General features: G+C 52.1%; 9 protein-coding genes across 9 annotated transcripts in view; 7 read left to right on the forward strand and 2 right to left on the reverse strand.

Moving 5' to 3' along the window:
* H310_10647 (hypothetical protein) overlaps positions 1-306 on the forward strand; it is a gene marked incomplete at both ends in the record, with an annotated part of 1,529 nt that extends 1,223 nt beyond the window's left edge. The window contains one exon of the mRNA XM_008877081.1: positions 239-306. Within this exon, the coding sequence (XP_008875303.1) occupies positions 239-306 (68 nt within the window). The remainder of the gene's footprint in view (positions 1-238) is intronic.
* A 588-nt stretch (positions 307-894) lies between these two features.
* Positions 895-3,133, forward strand: H310_10648 (hypothetical protein; the record flags this gene model as incomplete). Its single annotated transcript, XM_008877082.1, has 5 exons — positions 895-1,799; positions 1,859-1,875; positions 1,943-2,697; positions 2,752-2,950; positions 3,006-3,133. 5 exons carry the CDS (start codon positions 895-897, stop codon positions 3,131-3,133), a joined length of 2,004 nt encoding a protein of 667 aa, XP_008875304.1.
* Positions 3,134-3,322: 189 nt separating this feature from the next.
* H310_10649 (hypothetical protein) lies at positions 3,323-4,053 on the forward strand (the record flags this gene model as incomplete). The annotated part of the gene is made up of 3 exons (XM_008877083.1): positions 3,323-3,648; positions 3,696-3,780; positions 3,841-4,053. 3 exons carry the CDS (start codon positions 3,323-3,325, stop codon positions 4,051-4,053), a joined length of 624 nt encoding a protein of 207 aa, XP_008875305.1.
* On the reverse strand, positions 4,045-5,706 carry H310_10650 (hypothetical protein). Its single transcript, XM_008877084.1, has 7 exons — positions 5,380-5,706; positions 5,137-5,332; positions 5,021-5,096; positions 4,749-4,974; positions 4,429-4,691; positions 4,294-4,371; positions 4,045-4,241 (listed from the first exon to the last, which is right to left on the reverse strand). The coding sequence occupies exons 1-7, from the start codon at positions 5,690-5,692 to the stop codon at positions 4,122-4,124; spliced, it is 1,272 nt and encodes a 423-aa protein (XP_008875306.1). The 5' UTR covers positions 5,693-5,706; the 3' UTR covers positions 4,045-4,121.
* A 522-nt stretch (positions 5,707-6,228) lies between these two features.
* H310_10651 (hypothetical protein) lies at positions 6,229-6,685 on the forward strand. The gene has a single exon (XM_008877085.1). The coding sequence runs from the start codon at positions 6,263-6,265 to the stop codon at positions 6,548-6,550; it is 288 nt and encodes a 95-aa protein (XP_008875307.1). The 5' UTR covers positions 6,229-6,262; the 3' UTR covers positions 6,551-6,685.
* Positions 6,686-7,309: 624 nt separating this feature from the next.
* On the forward strand, positions 7,310-8,707 carry H310_10652 (phosphoribosyl-ATP diphosphatase). The gene is made up of 3 exons (XM_008877086.1): positions 7,310-7,956; positions 8,001-8,086; positions 8,134-8,707. Exons 1-3 carry the CDS (start codon positions 7,345-7,347, stop codon positions 8,645-8,647), a joined length of 1,212 nt encoding a protein of 403 aa, XP_008875308.1. The 5' UTR covers positions 7,310-7,344; the 3' UTR covers positions 8,648-8,707.
* H310_10653 (hypothetical protein) lies at positions 8,659-9,196 on the reverse strand. Its single transcript, XM_008877087.1, has one exon. The coding sequence runs from the start codon at positions 9,166-9,168 to the stop codon at positions 8,686-8,688; it is 483 nt and encodes a 160-aa protein (XP_008875309.1). The 5' UTR covers positions 9,169-9,196; the 3' UTR covers positions 8,659-8,685.
* Positions 9,197-9,662: 466 nt separating this feature from the next.
* Positions 9,663-11,024, forward strand: H310_10654 (hypothetical protein). The gene has a single exon (XM_008877088.1). It carries the CDS (start codon positions 10,306-10,308, stop codon positions 10,771-10,773), a length of 468 nt encoding a protein of 155 aa, XP_008875310.1. The 5' UTR covers positions 9,663-10,305; the 3' UTR covers positions 10,774-11,024.
* Positions 11,025-13,669: 2,645 nt separating this feature from the next.
* Positions 13,670-14,483, forward strand: H310_10655 (hypothetical protein; the record flags this gene model as incomplete). Its single annotated transcript, XM_008877089.1, has 2 exons — positions 13,670-13,953; positions 14,048-14,483. The coding sequence occupies 2 exons, from the start codon at positions 13,670-13,672 to the stop codon at positions 14,481-14,483; spliced, it is 720 nt and encodes a 239-aa protein (XP_008875311.1).
* Positions 14,484-15,902: the final 1,419 nt, after the last annotated feature.

The raw sequence follows: 15,902 nt of genomic DNA on the forward strand, positions 1-15,902 counted from the left end.
TGAAATCAACGAATCCCACTGCAAATTTAATGATGGTACAACGCTTGCGCGTTTTTTCCCGGTTCACTGTACGTACAGATTGTCACTATATTGATATTACACACGGTCTCGCCGAGTTTGAACACGTTACTGGGATATCTGAATGCCCACTTCTCACCATCGAAATTGGAGCACCTCCTGTTGAAATGCGCACACACAGGCTTAGGGTGCTTACAGGGGGTATTTTCTCCGTTGGTAGAGCTTCGGTTTGCTGTTCCAAAGTTCGTGGTTCCGATCCCCGGCTACCGCGGAGTTTACTATCCATGACATTCCCCATGCAGAAGTGAAGGATATCGTTCGCATACGAGGACTGCAAACCGTCGCAGGTGCGTCAAAGAGGCGCAGCGGCACGACTAACGTGGCAGTTGTAAGACGGCTCTCGGAGTACGTCTCTCACTATCGACCAGGCTCATTTACCTTCAGGTGCTTCGACAGCGAGCACGGTTGTAGTCAGGTTGCAGAGTTATCAGCAGCAGCAGCAGCAGTCTCGAGAGGGACAGGAGCGACGACTCAGAGACGTCCATGTTATATCACAGTTCGAACCAGACCACCAGAAATGTCTCATGACGTCGTTCTGACTTGTCGCCGTGTTGGGCCGTAAACAATCGATGCAAATGTTGACACCGTGTCTCAATGTGTTGGATCCACGTCTTTTATTGGTTGAAAGTCTGTTGTAAATGGTTTTGATTGGACAGCACAAAGCAAATCATCGGATACTTTATTCCGATTGGACAAAATGAACAGTCAATCTGTGGCATGTTGTGTGGACATGCCGGAGTTGCATGGCCGCAACCGACACGGCCATTTACCGATTACCGCCGTTAAGAACGCAATTGACGCAATACAGACTTGACCATGGTTGCAGCGCTTTCCATTCTTGCTGCGTCCGTGGGCCTCGCCCTCGTGGCCGCCCAATGCACCAATCTCATCGAAAACGTCGACTTTTACGGCTACGACGTTGGGTCGACATCCCAGGCAGATGCCGCGAACTGCTGCGCTGACTGTGATGCCCATTACAGCTGTAAAGTTTGGGTTTGGACCAGCTACCAAGGTGGCACGTGCTGGCTCAAGAACCAAACGTCCTCGCCCACGCCACTCGATAGGGCCAAAGCTGGGGCACTGCCGGCTCCCCCGCTACCTCCTGCTTACGAGGAATTGATTGAAAACGTCGATTACTGGGGACACGACATCTCAAGCACCAAGCAAAAGTTCGCTCAGGCTTGCGGGGAAGACTGCGACGACACCGAAGGATGCCAATTGTTTGTCTGGACCAGCCACGAAGGCGGTACGTGTTGGCTCAAGCACACATACGGTGGGCAATCGCATTTGTACGGCGCTAAAGCTGCTCGTCGCGCGTCTGGCAGAGCACCATATTCCGCAACAGCTCCTTTGGCCACCGACACTACCTCCATGACAACCGCTATGACCCTTGGACCCACCCTTGCATATAACACTCGCACCCTTGTGCCCATCAATCGGACCCGCGCACCTACAACAGTCACTCCTCCACCCCCCACCCCATCGCCCACAACCACAGCAAAGCCGTACCCAACAACGGCACAGATATGCCCTGCTCGCGTCCGCAAGCCTTGGAACCAGTTGGACGAAAGCGCAAAAGCGCTGTTCTTGTCTGCGTTGGAGTTGTCCATGGACCGTGGTTTGTATCAGCGCTTCCTGGCCATCCACAACGAGATGGTGTCCAACAATGAAGCGCACAACTCGTGCGTGTTTCTTTTCTGGCTCCGCTCCGCCAAAGTCCTGTAAGATGGGACTGCACGTGCCAAAGTTGGTGCACTTTTTCGCTTTGAAGTTGGCGTAGTCTTCGACCCAGTCAAAGTACGGCAGCGCCAGACACGCAAAGGGGGCACCGAGGTCGCGAAGCATATCTTCAAACGCGAGTAAGTACTTGCGGTGCACACGAACGCGTCGACGCCATTCTCGTCGGACCTTATGATTTTTGGTGCGGCGTACCCCTCGTTAGTGTGCGCCGATTCGCGCCCGGTCAATCATTTCTGCCCGGTTGTCGAGCCCGGCGCCCGCTGCGACCGGTGCCTTCCGCGCGATGCCACGGCGTGGAAAGATGGAATTCTGTCGGAAGAATGGGATGTTGACATTCTCAAGGGGTATCTCCACCTGTCCGATGAATCGCCGAGCATCAAACTAGTGTCGTACGATATTGAAATTGGCGCGCACGGACAGCTCCATGCGCTGTTGCAAGGTCCGATGGGGAACCCTTTCTCGTCGCCGGCCGACCCCATTTTTTACGTGCACCACACAGCTGTCGACATGCTCCACACGATCTACCACCACTGCAAAATCGAGCCGTTGGGGTTGAGCGACGAAGGCAAGAAGTCGTTTATCGGGTCGTTCGAGGGGCGCAAGACGGACAATGGCGACGACATCACAGCCACGTCGGAGATCAAGTCCAAGGTCACCATCGATGGAAAACTTGTCGATGCCGAATACGACGTGCTTGTTGGCAAGTACTTCAAGGACCTTCCGAGCCAGTACTGGGCGCTCACAGACACGCGGGACTTTGGCGCGCGCGCTTATTCGTACCAGTTCAACGGTCTCCTCGGTCGGTTGTACACCCACTGCGGCAACGCGATGCCAGTCGAGTCCTCCATTAAGTCGGCCCATGACATCGACCATGTTGTGGTATGGTCACTGTTACGTCATTTTTGCGTGATGTTCTGACATGATTCCTGCCAGGTTCAAGTGGAATCGGCGACGGAAATGAATCAAGTCGACTACAACACGGCTGTGTTGGCTGCCGCCGCCAAGCAAGGCCTCACCCCATCCCAAGTCGAACTTGAACTGCGCAAGATGGCGCTACTCGTCAAGGAATATTGCTTGCCGGGGTCGGTCAAGCCCTACTCGGACGGCTTCAAGTCGGTGTGGAAGATACAAGGTTCGATTGACACTGGACGTGTGGCGGACGCTGACGATATATGTGTTTTGTGTAGTACGCCGCCCGTCTGTCGCGTTGTTGGACGACTTGAAGGCTGGCCGCGCCACGATGCAGCTCGCCAAGTGGCGCGACTTCCTTGCGAATTACTTCAAGTGCACCGCTATCCCCACTTCGATTTTGTAAATTCGATCCAATTTTGCAATTTCAACTTGACAATGCAAATGCTGATTGGACAAAATTGAGTTTTTTTGTTAAAAGAATGCGTTTTGCCAATTTGGGATCACTTGCCTCCGGATAAATGTTCGGACATCAAGTAAACGTTGCGATTACACGGCCGTGGCCCATTCCGATTCCGTGGCGGTGACGTGCATCATGCCCTCCGTCGTACCCCCCGATCAAACGTTGGCGGAAGCGTTCAACAAGGTCACTGGCGCAGAGTTCGCCTACATGCTTGTGCCCGTGTTTGCGTTGACGGGAGGTTTCTTGCTCTTCTTGGTGGGACTCAATCCGAAGCGTGCGCTGTGCTGGACGCCATTTTGGCTTGTTCTGTCGGGGTTCATCCATAGCTTCTTGGAGCTGTCATTCACGTTTTTTCGAGATAACCAGTACTTTGGCAACACGATGGACTTGTACTCGGCCGCGGACTATCGCTATGGATTCCCCATGGAAGAAGGCACTGCCGCCATGGAAACTATCACGTGAGGGCTATTTCATCATGCAATTTTCCTTCCTCACATCGATCTAGCGCGCTCTTGGATGGTCCGATGTGTTTGTTGGCAGCATATGCGTTTGTGACACAGAAACCGTACTACCATCCGCTCGTCATGTCGGTACGAAGCGCCTGCGACATTGTGGTCTCCCATGATTTTGATCGCGTCGATGGTTGTTAGGTCAGCATCATGCAATTGTACGGATTGACGTGGTTCTGCCTGCATCCGTTGTTCTCGGACGCGGTCCACATGAGTGCCGATCCTGGACTGTTTTGGATCATCTGCGTCGGGTGCAACGCCCCGTGGGGTATTTTCCCGGCCGTGTTGGTGTACAAGTCGTTCAACGCGATTGTGGAGCGCTTCATGGAAGCCCCCAAGGCAAAATCCGCCTAAGTTGTCAAGTACACTTAAAGTTACATGTCTGTACACTAGCTGTCCATTGCGCGCTCCCCCAACGCAAGTTAAAAGTCGTCGTCGAGGACGAATGCATGCATCTGAGGTGCGGCGAATGGTGGTGGTGGTCGGTTGGGAACGTCGTGAAACTCATCGTCTATTGCAAACTTGGACGGAGCAAGATCCAGCTATACAAGTGCGCATTTTTACGGTCGGCATGTTGACCAGGAAATGGCCTACCTTGGGCTGCATCGAAGCAAGCGCCGCGTCCACTTGATCGTAACTGAAAAACTTGCCGTTCACGAGCACGTGGTGATTCTGTACACAATCATCCGATTAGACGTGACGATCTGAACGTGGAGTCCGTCGTCGCACCGCGTCGAGGAGGACGTGGTGGGGCATCTGTTTCATCGCCATGAATGCTTTTAGTGATTCTTTCACTGGGAGCGTCACATGCAAATGGACAATTGGGCCGAACGGAGCCCACTCGTGCTCTTGCACGAGGTTCCATCCCTTGTCGGCGTTGTCTGTATTGATGAGAACATGTTGAATCTTGGCATTGACGGTTTGGGCTTGATGGTGTGCCAAGAGTTTGACAATTGCAGCAGGGCACCGAACGCACGTCGTGGACCAGAAATCTGCAAATGGAGAATTTTTTGGGCCACCTGTCGTCCACAATAATGTGCACACCATACCGATGACTGTTATTGAGCCTGGCGTGAGAACGTCAAACAAGAGTTTGGTCCGTCGCGTGGCCAGGTGAACAACCTCCACGTTCGGATACTCCTTTAGGTGGCAGTCGTCGTGAGTTGTGTGTATAACTGGTAATGAGGGCGGAGCTGAAAGCACAGCGGGTGGAGACAATTCAAGGCTTCCGTCCAAGTTGGACAAGTCACTGCTCACCCCAAGAATTTGGCGTTTCTATCCTTGTGCATAAAGACTCGTGTTGAGATGGGTGTGATTATACCTTGTCAATGAGCGCGTAGAGATGGTTTGGATCGTCGTTAGATGCAAGTGCCTGCCTCAACGCCTCCAGCGATGCTCTATCATGTCAGTCAATTGAGGACTAGGGTGTGAATTTACCGTGGGAGATGGTAGTGGTGCAAAATTTGCTGCGGAAAGTACCACTTCTCGTCAAGAATAATTTGAAGCGCTGCATCGGAGGACGGTCCGATATGAAGTGCCAGCACATGCGTGTTGTCCATCGCTGACTCCAAGAGCTTCAATGCATGTTGTTGGACTTTGGACATGGTTGACTTCGAAGGAATCTCCCATAGTGCTGAAACAACAACAGAGTTCAAGCGTATGTGAGCACTGTCGGCTTACCGAGAATGGCAAATGGTTTGTTCATCAGGGCATCCTGCAACGGAATCAACCTATGCGTGTATACGTCGACAAGGTCGACATTGGGAACTTCATCCTTGAGCGTCGAAGTCTTCTTGGTAAGGGTCGCATGAACTCGTTTGTCTTCGACATGGAGCTGCACGTCAGCCGCTGGAGGGAGACCCATTTCGATTTTCACCGCAGTCATCAAGCTCTCGAGGAAGACTTCATCATTGTGCTGGTATTGCGAAGATGCCTTGATTCGGAGGGTTGCGATCGACGAGTCATTGTCGAAGGAGTCGAATTCCACGTCCATGTTGTCGATCGCGCGCGTTTTCAAAATGGCGGGAGGGTTTACGTCGATCCATGCACTGTTATTGGTCCATATCACAGTGCATGATATTCATTTCTAGAGGTTTCGTCGACTTTGTCAGGTGAATTCTCTCGACGGCAGCTCATCTGTGCCCTCAGGGATGTACTCGTCTTCAACCCCATGCATAATCTCCGTTGGCATGCTTTGGCTTTGCTTTTGACGTCATTCTACTTATGGAGGTGTCCATCACCATTCGCCAAGCCTTATCCCGCATCAATCTCTCAGTTCCTGCGAATTCTGTTTGGCACATGCGGTTGCAGGCATCGCATGCATGCATTTTGTCGTTCCTTGATGTCCTCTAAGTTCGCATTGATTAAGCAACCGAGCTTTTTGTACTCCAGACGAATGCAACGTTGTATGGACGCGCGACCTTTCGGAAGGTGTGTATTGAGTATGAAGGGATGTGTCCCATATGAATTGCAGCTATATATTGAACTAAAGAGGTTATTCTGGGGAGCGGATTTGGGGCCATTCAGTCAGGTTTGCGAAGTGACGTCAATTCGATTCAAGACCATGTTCGCCCGACGAGTGATGAACCCCGCCGTCCGCGCTGCCCAGCGCACCATGTCCACGAAGGCATCCTCGATCAACGGCAAGGGCCCATTTGACGCCTTGTACAATACGCTTATGGTAAGCAACGTCACGTACGTTTCGGCCGTCGTTGCCGGCGCCGTCGTGTTTGAAGTGGTCTACGGCAAGGTGACCAACAGCATTTGGGATTCACTCAACTATGGTCGCCTGTACCACCACATCGACTGGTCTCAGTTCAAGTCCGACGATGACGAAGAAGAAGAAGAGTAAATGTGGACCCATAGATGCCGATACAGATCTCCACCCCTGTCGAAGCAACGCCTGCTTTGGCGGCACCCATCGGCGGGATAATGTGTCAACATCGAGGTTGTGTCAATATTCGTCGTAGTCTTGGACATGTTCTAGTCCGTGTTCACGTCATGTTGTTCCGAGAAGTCGTTCGGGCATGGCATTGGTGGCAGTGCGTGTTTCTGTCGACAAGCGACTGGAGAAGACTACATCGCCGAGGTAGGGCTGCCCCAGTGTCGAAATACATCCAGGAGGAGAGGCAGATGAATGTCGACAAAGTTGTGGTCGCGATTTGGAAAGTTTGTTTGCGGCACCACAACCTTGAAAATGAACGTGCCTGAACAATCCCTTTCCACCCTGCTAAATGACCAAAGAGGCATCAACTCACGGTCCAATACCCGATTTCGTGACCTAAGCCCATGAGTCAGCTCAAAATTCCACGTCATGACGGCAAGATTGCTAAGAACGCGGCATTCATCCATCTTCGTGCATCACTGTGCAGCATGAGGAAAAACTCTTCCAATGCCTCGGCAACATCCCAAACGTCTGTCGACACTCACGCAGGGATAATTTGAGCATGGAGCATGCAGCTATCGCCACGGATCATGTCAGTATCGCCGCACCCATACTTCCCCCGTCATGGCCGCTTCCACCGATCGCTGCATGTGGTGTACGTTGGGTCCACCTTCAAAAGCCGCGGGATTTTTCCATTCGATGGTATCCGGATGACACTCGCCGAAAGTTGGCGGCACTTCCTGATTCGAGGCAGACGCGTCATGTTCCTTCCAACCTTCGACTCGTGGAATGATGCTGCCCTATTCTCATGGGGTATTGTCGGCTCCATTTACATCCGTCAAGATGAACGTTCCCTGCGACTTGCGCCGACCAACGAAATGGCTGCTGTGTTGAAATCGCACCACGTGGTGATAGGTCCGTTTACAACCTCCATGCTCGACGAAGCTGTCAAATGGCTCGATCAAGGGGCTGTACATGTCGTGTTGCAAACAACGTACCAGGAACTTGTTGAAGGTATTGCGTTGGATCTCCCGCCCTCGCGCGTTTACCTGTCCATGACCGACTCCGATCTTGAGCAAGTCGCCGCGCCAACTGCAGTTGCGATGCTTCCCAAGATATCGTCAGGCGTGATCCTCACCGCCACGTCTTCGTCACCTTCGATCTCGCTCGTCGAGTTTCGAAAACTCCTGCCTGAGTCATATCGCGTCGTGGTTGCGAACGCACCTCTTGATCTCTTGCCAACATATCACCATCACCACGTCGACGTTGTCGGGTCACCTGCGTCGTTAGATGCTGGAGCAACGTTTGCTCAATGCTTGCGCAGCGATCGCCCCGACGGATTATTTGCCACGGTTGTGACAGACCTCTCTGGGGTACGACGATTCAATTCACACTTTCGACCAACTCTATGTGCAAGGTGGCGTTGGGGTTGGTGTATTCCAGCGTCGAGAGCATTATTGCCGCCGTCGCCGAACGCCGCGGGATCTTCTACAGCCGATCGCGGTATGCATGTATCCCAATCAGTTGTGTATTCTAATGCAGTTTATCAGAGGAGGATTGTGGCGCAAAGGGGACAGTTCAGGTCATACCCAAGAACTCATCCGGCTCGACTTGGACTGCGACAGCGACGCCATTCGATGCATTGTACGTCAGCATGATGTAGCCTCTGCTGTGCCCGACACCGGCGCTTTTTGTCACTTGAACACTCGTACATGCTGGGGTCACGCGTCGGGTATTCGAGAGCTTCAGTTGACCCTGCAAGAACGTCTTGGGTCGGCACCAGCAGGTTCCTACACGAAGCGCCTCTTTGACGATCGCACCTTGTTGCGCAACAAACTCGTTGAAGAAGCGCAAGAACTAGCTGAGGCAGAAGATTCCACCCACGTGGCCGAGGAAGCTGCGGACGTGCTGTATTTTGCCATGGTGCGCGCAGTGGCTGCAAACGTGTCTTTCCAAGACATTGAGGCGCAGCTCACGATGCGTGCGAGGAAGCTGTCGCGGCGTCCCGGGAATGCTAAGACGTATCGCATCGAAGCTGCCGAGGCGATTTTGAAAGGAGACTAACCAACAACAAAGAGGAATCGTCAAAGGTGGAAACTGGTTTACTGGTTATCGCGATTCCGCAGAGCTATTGCCTTGACCTTGCGTTTGTATTCTTCAGGGTCGTTCTTGAGGTCTTGGAACGGCTCGCGTTGCGCTGGGTCCGCCATATTGGGGGAATCCAGCAAATCTTGCACGCCTTTGAGGATTTGCTTGATTGTGACACTCGGCTTCCAGTCTTTGTCTTCGTTCAAAATGCTCAAGCACACCGTACCCGAAGGATACACGTTGGGGTGGTACAGCGGCGGGACAAACTTGCAAAGGGGCGGTTTGCTTGGGTAGTCTTCCGAGAACGTCAGAGACATCTTGTAGGTACCGCCTTCCCAGATCGTACCAACCTTGCCAGGAATACCTGCACTCCATATCATGATATTCAAACTGCCGTCCTCGGCAGCAATTGGTCGTGCCCAGAATCCAGCAGGATGGTCGCGGCGCCAGTTCTTACGCTCCTGTCGCAATCGCTGGGCGGCCATAGAGTCTCCCATCTTGGTTTGTCGATTTTTCAGTGGGAATGGAAATGAACGCAACCTTGACAAATTCAAATATCGAATATTATTCCTCATATTTTTTCTCCACATTTTGAGTTTCTTTGTCTATACTTGCTATTAATTTTTGCATAGTTTTATAAATTATGCTCAAAATTAACAGTACGTGACGTAAACTTGTTCACAAGCACGTTAAACTCGAGGTTCTAAAACCGAGTGAAACCTCATTAAATAATGTCAATTCTTTTACCAAATAAATTATGAATTCAATTCGTTTCAGTACAAAGTTGAATGAAAACGACAGCATAAAATTCCAAATAGTTGTTAAATATGCAAATCCATTGCGTGAGAAAAACCATGTAGTGCTCTTAAACTCAGTTTCAATAAAATATCGGATCTGCTTTGGTCCCGCCTGAATTGTCTATCTCGCTTTGCATGGGTGGTCCTATGGTACCGCCCAGTGGCGCGAAATAATCCGGATCATCCGGATAATCCTCCAACGGTAACCTGACACGTGGCAGCACTGCAGACGTTCGTTAGTCGATCGACATGGCTGTGGACGTCGTGAGCCCAACGAGGTCCGAGTACATCTGCTTGGTGATGCCCAACGCCTCGATGATCTGCTCTAAGCGCACGCCAACGGAAGGAACGTCGTCGCGATCTTGTCTTTGGCATAACGCCACCATTCCTTCCTCGTACCGCTTGACCAGACACAGAAGATGCAAGAGCGCATGTGGCATCAGCTCGTGACAACCGCCACTCAGACAAGTCATTTGTGGAGTGTAGCTCGCTTTCAAGCCTTGTTGAAGCACGATTTGCGCCAACGGTAGCATCCACGTTGCGTTGTCGACGTGGCTTGCAACAACTGCTTGCACGGTCTTCGTCAGGTGTGGAATTGCCGCTTGGAGACTCGGACGTAAGAAGTGGTCCACGAAGCCAAACGGCGGGGCTAAACCAACGGTTGAAAGGAGTGCGATTTCCAAAGGCACGAGAGCAAGATTCGCCTTCAGCGTCTCCACCACCACAGACCACGCATGTTCTTCCGTGGTCTGTCCAGAGGAATGCACGGCATTCACCGCGGCTTCCAATACCTCATTGATCCAACCACGGCCGACGAGGCGACAATACCATCGCAGCATGCGATCCAGTTTGTCAGGGTCAATATCGTCGCGAGGTTGGGACAATAGCACGCTCCAAAACTGCGGCATCGTCTGCACTTCTGTCAAGACCAACGTCACGCCCGCAAGCGCGATCAGCGTTTCATGGCGAGTTTTACACAGCGTGAGTAGTGCAACGACGGCATGCATGTTCGGCTCTTGCAGCACGCCTTTGAACTGCCGTACGATTGCGTTGTACTCGGATGAGGTTTGGACAGTTCGCTGGGCCAAGAGTGCGGCGCGTCCTGCAGCAGTCCGATTCTGCCACTTGCCCACGACTAATGCGACGACAAATGCGGAGAAGAGGCTGCCCCAAATACCAGACCGGCCGCCAAACGACTCTTCGCACACACAAGGCAGCACGAAAAAGAGCGGGGTGCAGTCGGCTTCGTCTGGACTTTCGACTGCCAAGAGTGAGATTGACGACGTCGCCACAGGTCTAAACTGAACCAATATAGTCCGCTTCACGACAGGAAACGTCAGCAGGTGCGGCGTCAACGACTCGATCTTGACTTTGAGTTTGGTCACGTGAGCATATCGCACGACATCGGTGACCACAATGTCTTGTAGAGCAGCCTGGATTTGGCCCCAGTTTCCTCGAAAAGTCATGTGGGTAGAACTGAGCCACATTCCCGTGATCTCGTATTCGACTCCCGTACTGTTGGCATCACGGGCCAAGCACACGTCGCCAAATCTTTGCTGCATGCCGCAGTGCGCAGCACGACTCGTGTTTCGCAACGGATCCGACGGGATCGCGAGGGTCGCTTCCATGCCACTCTTTAGAGTTACACGCAACAATGCCTTGGGGTGCAGCGGGCGCACCGCGTGAAGGTCCAAGGAGAGTTGACGTTTGCCACCGTCCAGGGGGCCAGACTGGTACTCATAGGGGGGTGATATGAGGATCGTATTGGTCATGACCCCCACCGCTTGATTCTTCTTGGACGACTTTGATCCCGTTGAAGAGTTCACAAACACTTGCACGGTGGCAACAGCCTTGATATTTGCAGCCACCGCATACCCAAACGTCGAGAACGGCAGGGCAGCTCGGCGGTTGACCAAGTATGGGTTCCCCCCAGGAATGTTTTCGTTGGAGAGCCCGGGCGGGGGCGTGTAAACAACGCATGCGTCGTTGATTTGAGTGGACGCGTTTATCACCGCTCCGTGTTTTGACGGTGTGCTTGGTTCAGCGAGACAGCGCGTGAGGGTGCCAAACTCTGGCCACCGCGTCATGACAAGTGGTGGATGGGTGCGCTGATTTGACGTAAAAGCCCACAGTTGAATTTCCACCGACGTGTCTTGCATCATCGTAGTCGTTCGATTGCGCTGGTACATCCCCATGTGAGGCAGGTCCATCGATTGGATGTCCTTGAGACGGTTCAGGTTGATCGACTTGGCGGCGATCGCAAAGAAAAACATGTCCATGTCAATGGATGCGTTCGGTGGTGGGTACCGCGCGTGGAGTGGGTTTTTAGACCAGTCCGTCGATGGCTGGGGCGTGGGAAGAGGGGTTGGCGTCCCCCCCCGCATCGCCACGAGTTGATTGAAAATATCCGACTTGCGAAGCTGGAGCGGCGCGGAATCTTTGAGCTTGGAGAAGGCTCTTTTTACCCACTGATCAATGTCCCCCACTCCATACACGCGACCGCCATCTCCGAAGGATATCCCCGTCGTCGAGACTTCCACAAGTTTCTTTCCATTGAACGCCAAAAAGAAGCCGCCGATTTGTGGCAGTAACATCTTGATCATGTTGCCCACCTCGTCAAACATCGTGACTTCTGTTGGTGGCGCGGTCGGGCCAGGGGGTGGCGGAGATGTCACAGGTGGACCTTTGCGATGCACTCGGTGCTTGACGCGACGACCGTTGTTCCCAATGTATAGCTTGTAGTTGCCGTGGACTTTGGAAAAGTCAGCCATTCCTCGAACGCCTTCCATCGAGTTGTACGCAATGCATTCGCGGGGAGTGCCGTCAGCATCAGCGTACCCAACTCGAAACACAGAGGTCCACGCGCCGGGGTCGGGGTCATTGGGGACAATTGTAATCAATGCATGAACGATCGGGGGGAGGTGACCAGTGTCGACTCTGGGGGACGCGCCAAATGGGATCTGACACGGAATGACACCCCGCTTCTCCATCATCGAGTAAAAATGCTGTTCAAAGCACACTTGGACCGAATTGTCAGGCTTGAGGACGTAAAAGATGAGGACAAGGAGGTGACGGTCACTCACTTCAACGCGAAAGCCCGGGTTCGTGCAGTCGTCGTACGGTGACGCGATCGCGAACAGATTCACGTTGACGTTGGCTTCGGCAGGTTTGAACAGTCGAAAGACCATTTCAAATGTCACTCCTCGTTTCCGCAAGGTGGGTTCGTAGAATGCCATCGACTCCATCACGTCGGACGATTGAACTTGCACCGTGTTAATCGTGTCTGTGGGTGACCAACGATACCCCACCTGGTCGTCACCCAGCGGGGTGAGGAGACCTTGTGTTGGTACGAGGTGTCCAAATGGGCACGTGGGAATTCGCGAAGCGAAATCAGGCGAGTCAAACGTGTATAGACACATAAGGGCATCTTCTTCGCGTTGTCGCAAGTAGGATGCGAGATTCGAGACCACGAACGGTACGCTCGCGGCGGAGAAGATCCACCATTGTGCCATGAAGAAGTCAATTCAACATGTCGATGACGACAGGCAAGGAGGGATGTAGAATCCTACGACACGTCCAAAGCTTGCATCACTCTACTTGATTCATTTATTTTGAGCTTTTTAGGTGCGCAGAATCCAACGCGGCAAGAGTCTGAAGCATACCTGTCAATTCGTACTCGTTCCCCTCAGCGACGACCAGACGCGAACAAGGTAAGACATGGCACTCGTACAGCTCGGATTGTATATTCGAGGTTGAACTGTCTGTCGCTTGACCTCGCAGCCGCAGCCAGACACGAAGACGATGTAGTGCAACGCTTTCTCACGTAGGTTTGTCCATCGGACGGTTCATCCTCCATGCTGCCGACGCGACATGTTATGTGGCGTCACTCCGATCAACCTTGAAGAATTATCGTGCAGATGGAAGTATGCATTGTTGAAGTTTTGTTATTTGGAGTCTACTTTCAGTATAACTTAACGTAAATATACATAGAATCGTGCTGGATAAAAATACTATGCGATATCCTGTGAAATCGGATCCTCGGGTAATACTTAAGAATTGTATGGAAGTGGCGACTCTTTCGCGCGCTTTTTTCGGAGAAGCCTAAACATGTCACCACCCTCACCCGTTAAACGATGGAACGTCAAACAATTGCCGAAAGGTATGGCGTGTTGGCAGAAGCGAAGCGTATGCCGACGGTACGATGGATGTGGACTGCATGGAGACGATGTCGGTGTCCTTTGGACCCAAGGTGTCCCTCCCGCATGCTCGACTGCACGATGCGTTCGAAAGCATCGCGAAGCGCAGCCCAGAACTGGAAGCTATCGAGACCGACGGTACCGTGCTGACGTACGGTGAGCTCAACTCTGCAGCAAGCACTCTGGCGTGCGATTTGGCTGCTCACGGCATGGTTGTGGAAACTCGTGTGGCTGTGATTATGGACCGGCGCGTGAAGTTCATCATTGGATTGTTGGCAACGCAGTTGGAGTGACGATGATCCCGATCGATGCGTCCTTTCCTGCCAAACGGGTATCGTTCATGCTCAGCGATGCAAATATCCAAGCCAGGTTGACTACCGTAGACCACGAACAGTCCATGAAGTCGCTCAGCGCGAAACTCCTGTACTCACAGTGTCTTACCAACTGCTTGGCGACGATACCAAGGAAGTTGTGCCTTCCTCGGAACACGTGGCGTCGCCAGCAAACGAAGCGTACATTGTGTACATGTCAGGCTCCACTGGAACACCCAAGGGGGTCCCTGTGCTTCACATGAGTGCTGCGAATGCCATTGTTTGCCGAGCCGAAGAAATCGGTTTCACCCCAGATACCCAAGTGATGCAGTTTATGGCGATTGGATTCGATGTGTGCCAATGGGAGGTGTGGTCTGCATTGTCCCATGGATCGACATTGGTGCTGCGAAGTGAAGCTGACTTGGAGGGGTTGACTTCGGTGGATATTCTGACGATTACACCAACAGGATTATCGCTCTTGGGAGAGCCTCCCAGTACCCCCGATTAAAGTGCCTTTGTGTGGGTCGACAACGTCAACGCGTACATTTTGGACAACGTCAAGCGCGTGGTCCCTGTGGGCCATGTTGGTGAGATTTACCTGGCAGGCATTTGCGTCTCTCCGGCCTGTGTGAACCTGCCCTCATAAACTGCCAATCGATTCCTTCCAGACACAATTGTTGGTGATGGCTCTCTCATGTTTCGGACCGAAGACATGGGCCATGTTGTGTCGAATGGGCACTTCGAAATTTTAGGTCGGTCCAACAGCAAGTGAAGTTGAAAGGCTACAGAATCGAATTGGACGAGGTCGCCAATACCATTCTTCAACGCCCTCGTGTGACCGCTGCTGCTACAATTGTGAAAGTCAAGACTCATTTGGTCGCGTACTTTGCACCAGCGACTATTGACACCAAGTCACTGCGAAGGCACGTTATGTACCTTCTTCTTGTGTTCATGGTCCCGGGGATATGGGTCGGACTGGATACCTTTCCTCAAAGCTCGAATGGAGTAGTCGACAAGAAGGCTCTTGAGGCTCGGTATGTATTTGTTGAAAGAAATGCGTTGCAGACAAATGTCGAGAGACAATTGGCATCGCTCTGGGGTCAAGTTTTGGGTAATAAAGTGAACATTATCGGTCGTCACTCGTCCTTTTTGCGCTTGGTGGGGATTCGATATCCTCCATTCGTTTGGTGTCGAAGGCGAAGTGCGCAGGACTTTTGCTGTCAAACTCAGAAGTGCTGAAGAATCCAACTATTTTCTCGTTGGCAATGAAGAAAACTCAAATGGTGAAAAAATCAAGCCCATGGTCTGGGCGTGTGTCCGGAATTGTGCCGTTGACCCCAGTGCAGCACTTAAACTTCCAGCACCCGTGGAAAAACGTTCATTTTTGGAATCAAACTATCCTGCTCAAACCTCGCCGCCATGCTTTACTCCGCGACGTACAGCACAACTTTGGAATGTTGGCTTATCATCACGATTGGTAAGAACTCGATATGATCGCATGATGAACACCGGCTGGGTTCAGTTTATTCCTAATGAGCCCTCTCATGACACAATCAAGGTCGAATTTGAGTCAATTCCCAGCATCGATGTTGTTGTTCAAGTCGCCCAAAGAAAGAACAAGTCCCTCCATCTTATCCGCGGCCCAATTTGCGCTGTGACATTGATGGAGACCCCGAATTCGGTCCAGTTCTTGCACATTGTCATTCATCACTCCGTTGTGGACTTGTTGTCATTTCGTATTTTGCTTGAAGACATGGAACTTCTTATCAACAATAAACCACGTGGACCAAAAACCATGCCATTCAAGGTGTGGTCTGAGCGCCAGTTTCTTCAAGCACAGAAATGGGATCCGTCGGTATGGAAAGAATATGCGATCGAGGGTGTTTGTCCTCCGATCACTCATGGGTATGCAAAATCTTTGTCCAAA

This window comes from Aphanomyces invadans, assembly GCF_000520115.1.
Source record: "Aphanomyces invadans strain NJM9701 unplaced genomic scaffold supercont1.27, whole genome shotgun sequence".
Lineage (NCBI taxonomy): Eukaryota > Oomycota > Saprolegniomycetes > Saprolegniales > Verrucalvaceae > Aphanomyces > Aphanomyces invadans.

What these genes read in the sequence shown, in the direction of transcription:
- H310_10650 (XM_008877084.1), bottom strand. Translation starts at nt 5,692, where the DNA reads ATGGACGTGGAATTCGACTCCTTCGACAATGACTCGTCGATCGCAACC. An exon ending in CACCACTACCATCTCCCACG is followed by an intron (nt 5,097 to 5,136) that starts GTAAATTCACAC and finishes CTGACATGATAG; the next exon opens with AGCATCGCTGGAGGCGTTGA. An exon ending in ACCACGTCCTCCTCGACGCG is followed by an intron (nt 4,372 to 4,428) that starts GTGCGACGACGG and finishes GATTGTGTACAG; the next exon opens with AATCACCACGTGCTCGTGAA.
- H310_10651 (XM_008877085.1), top strand. Translation starts at nt 6,263, where the DNA reads ATGTTCGCCCGACGAGTGATGAACCCCGCCGTCCGCGCTGCCCAGCGC.
- H310_10652 (XM_008877086.1), top strand. Translation starts at nt 7,345, where the DNA reads ATGTTCCTTCCAACCTTCGACTCGTGGAATGATGCTGCCCTATTCTCA. An exon ending in TTGTGACAGACCTCTCTGGG is followed by an intron (nt 7,957 to 8,000) that starts GTACGACGATTC and finishes TCTATGTGCAAG; the next exon opens with GTGGCGTTGGGGTTGGTGTA. An exon ending in ATCTTCTACAGCCGATCGCG is followed by an intron (nt 8,087 to 8,133) that starts GTATGCATGTAT and finishes GCAGTTTATCAG; the next exon opens with AGGAGGATTGTGGCGCAAAG.
- H310_10653 (XM_008877087.1), bottom strand. Translation starts at nt 9,168, where the DNA reads ATGGGAGACTCTATGGCCGCCCAGCGATTGCGACAGGAGCGTAAGAAC.
- H310_10654 (XM_008877088.1), top strand. Translation starts at nt 10,306, where the DNA reads ATGCGATCCAGTTTGTCAGGGTCAATATCGTCGCGAGGTTGGGACAAT.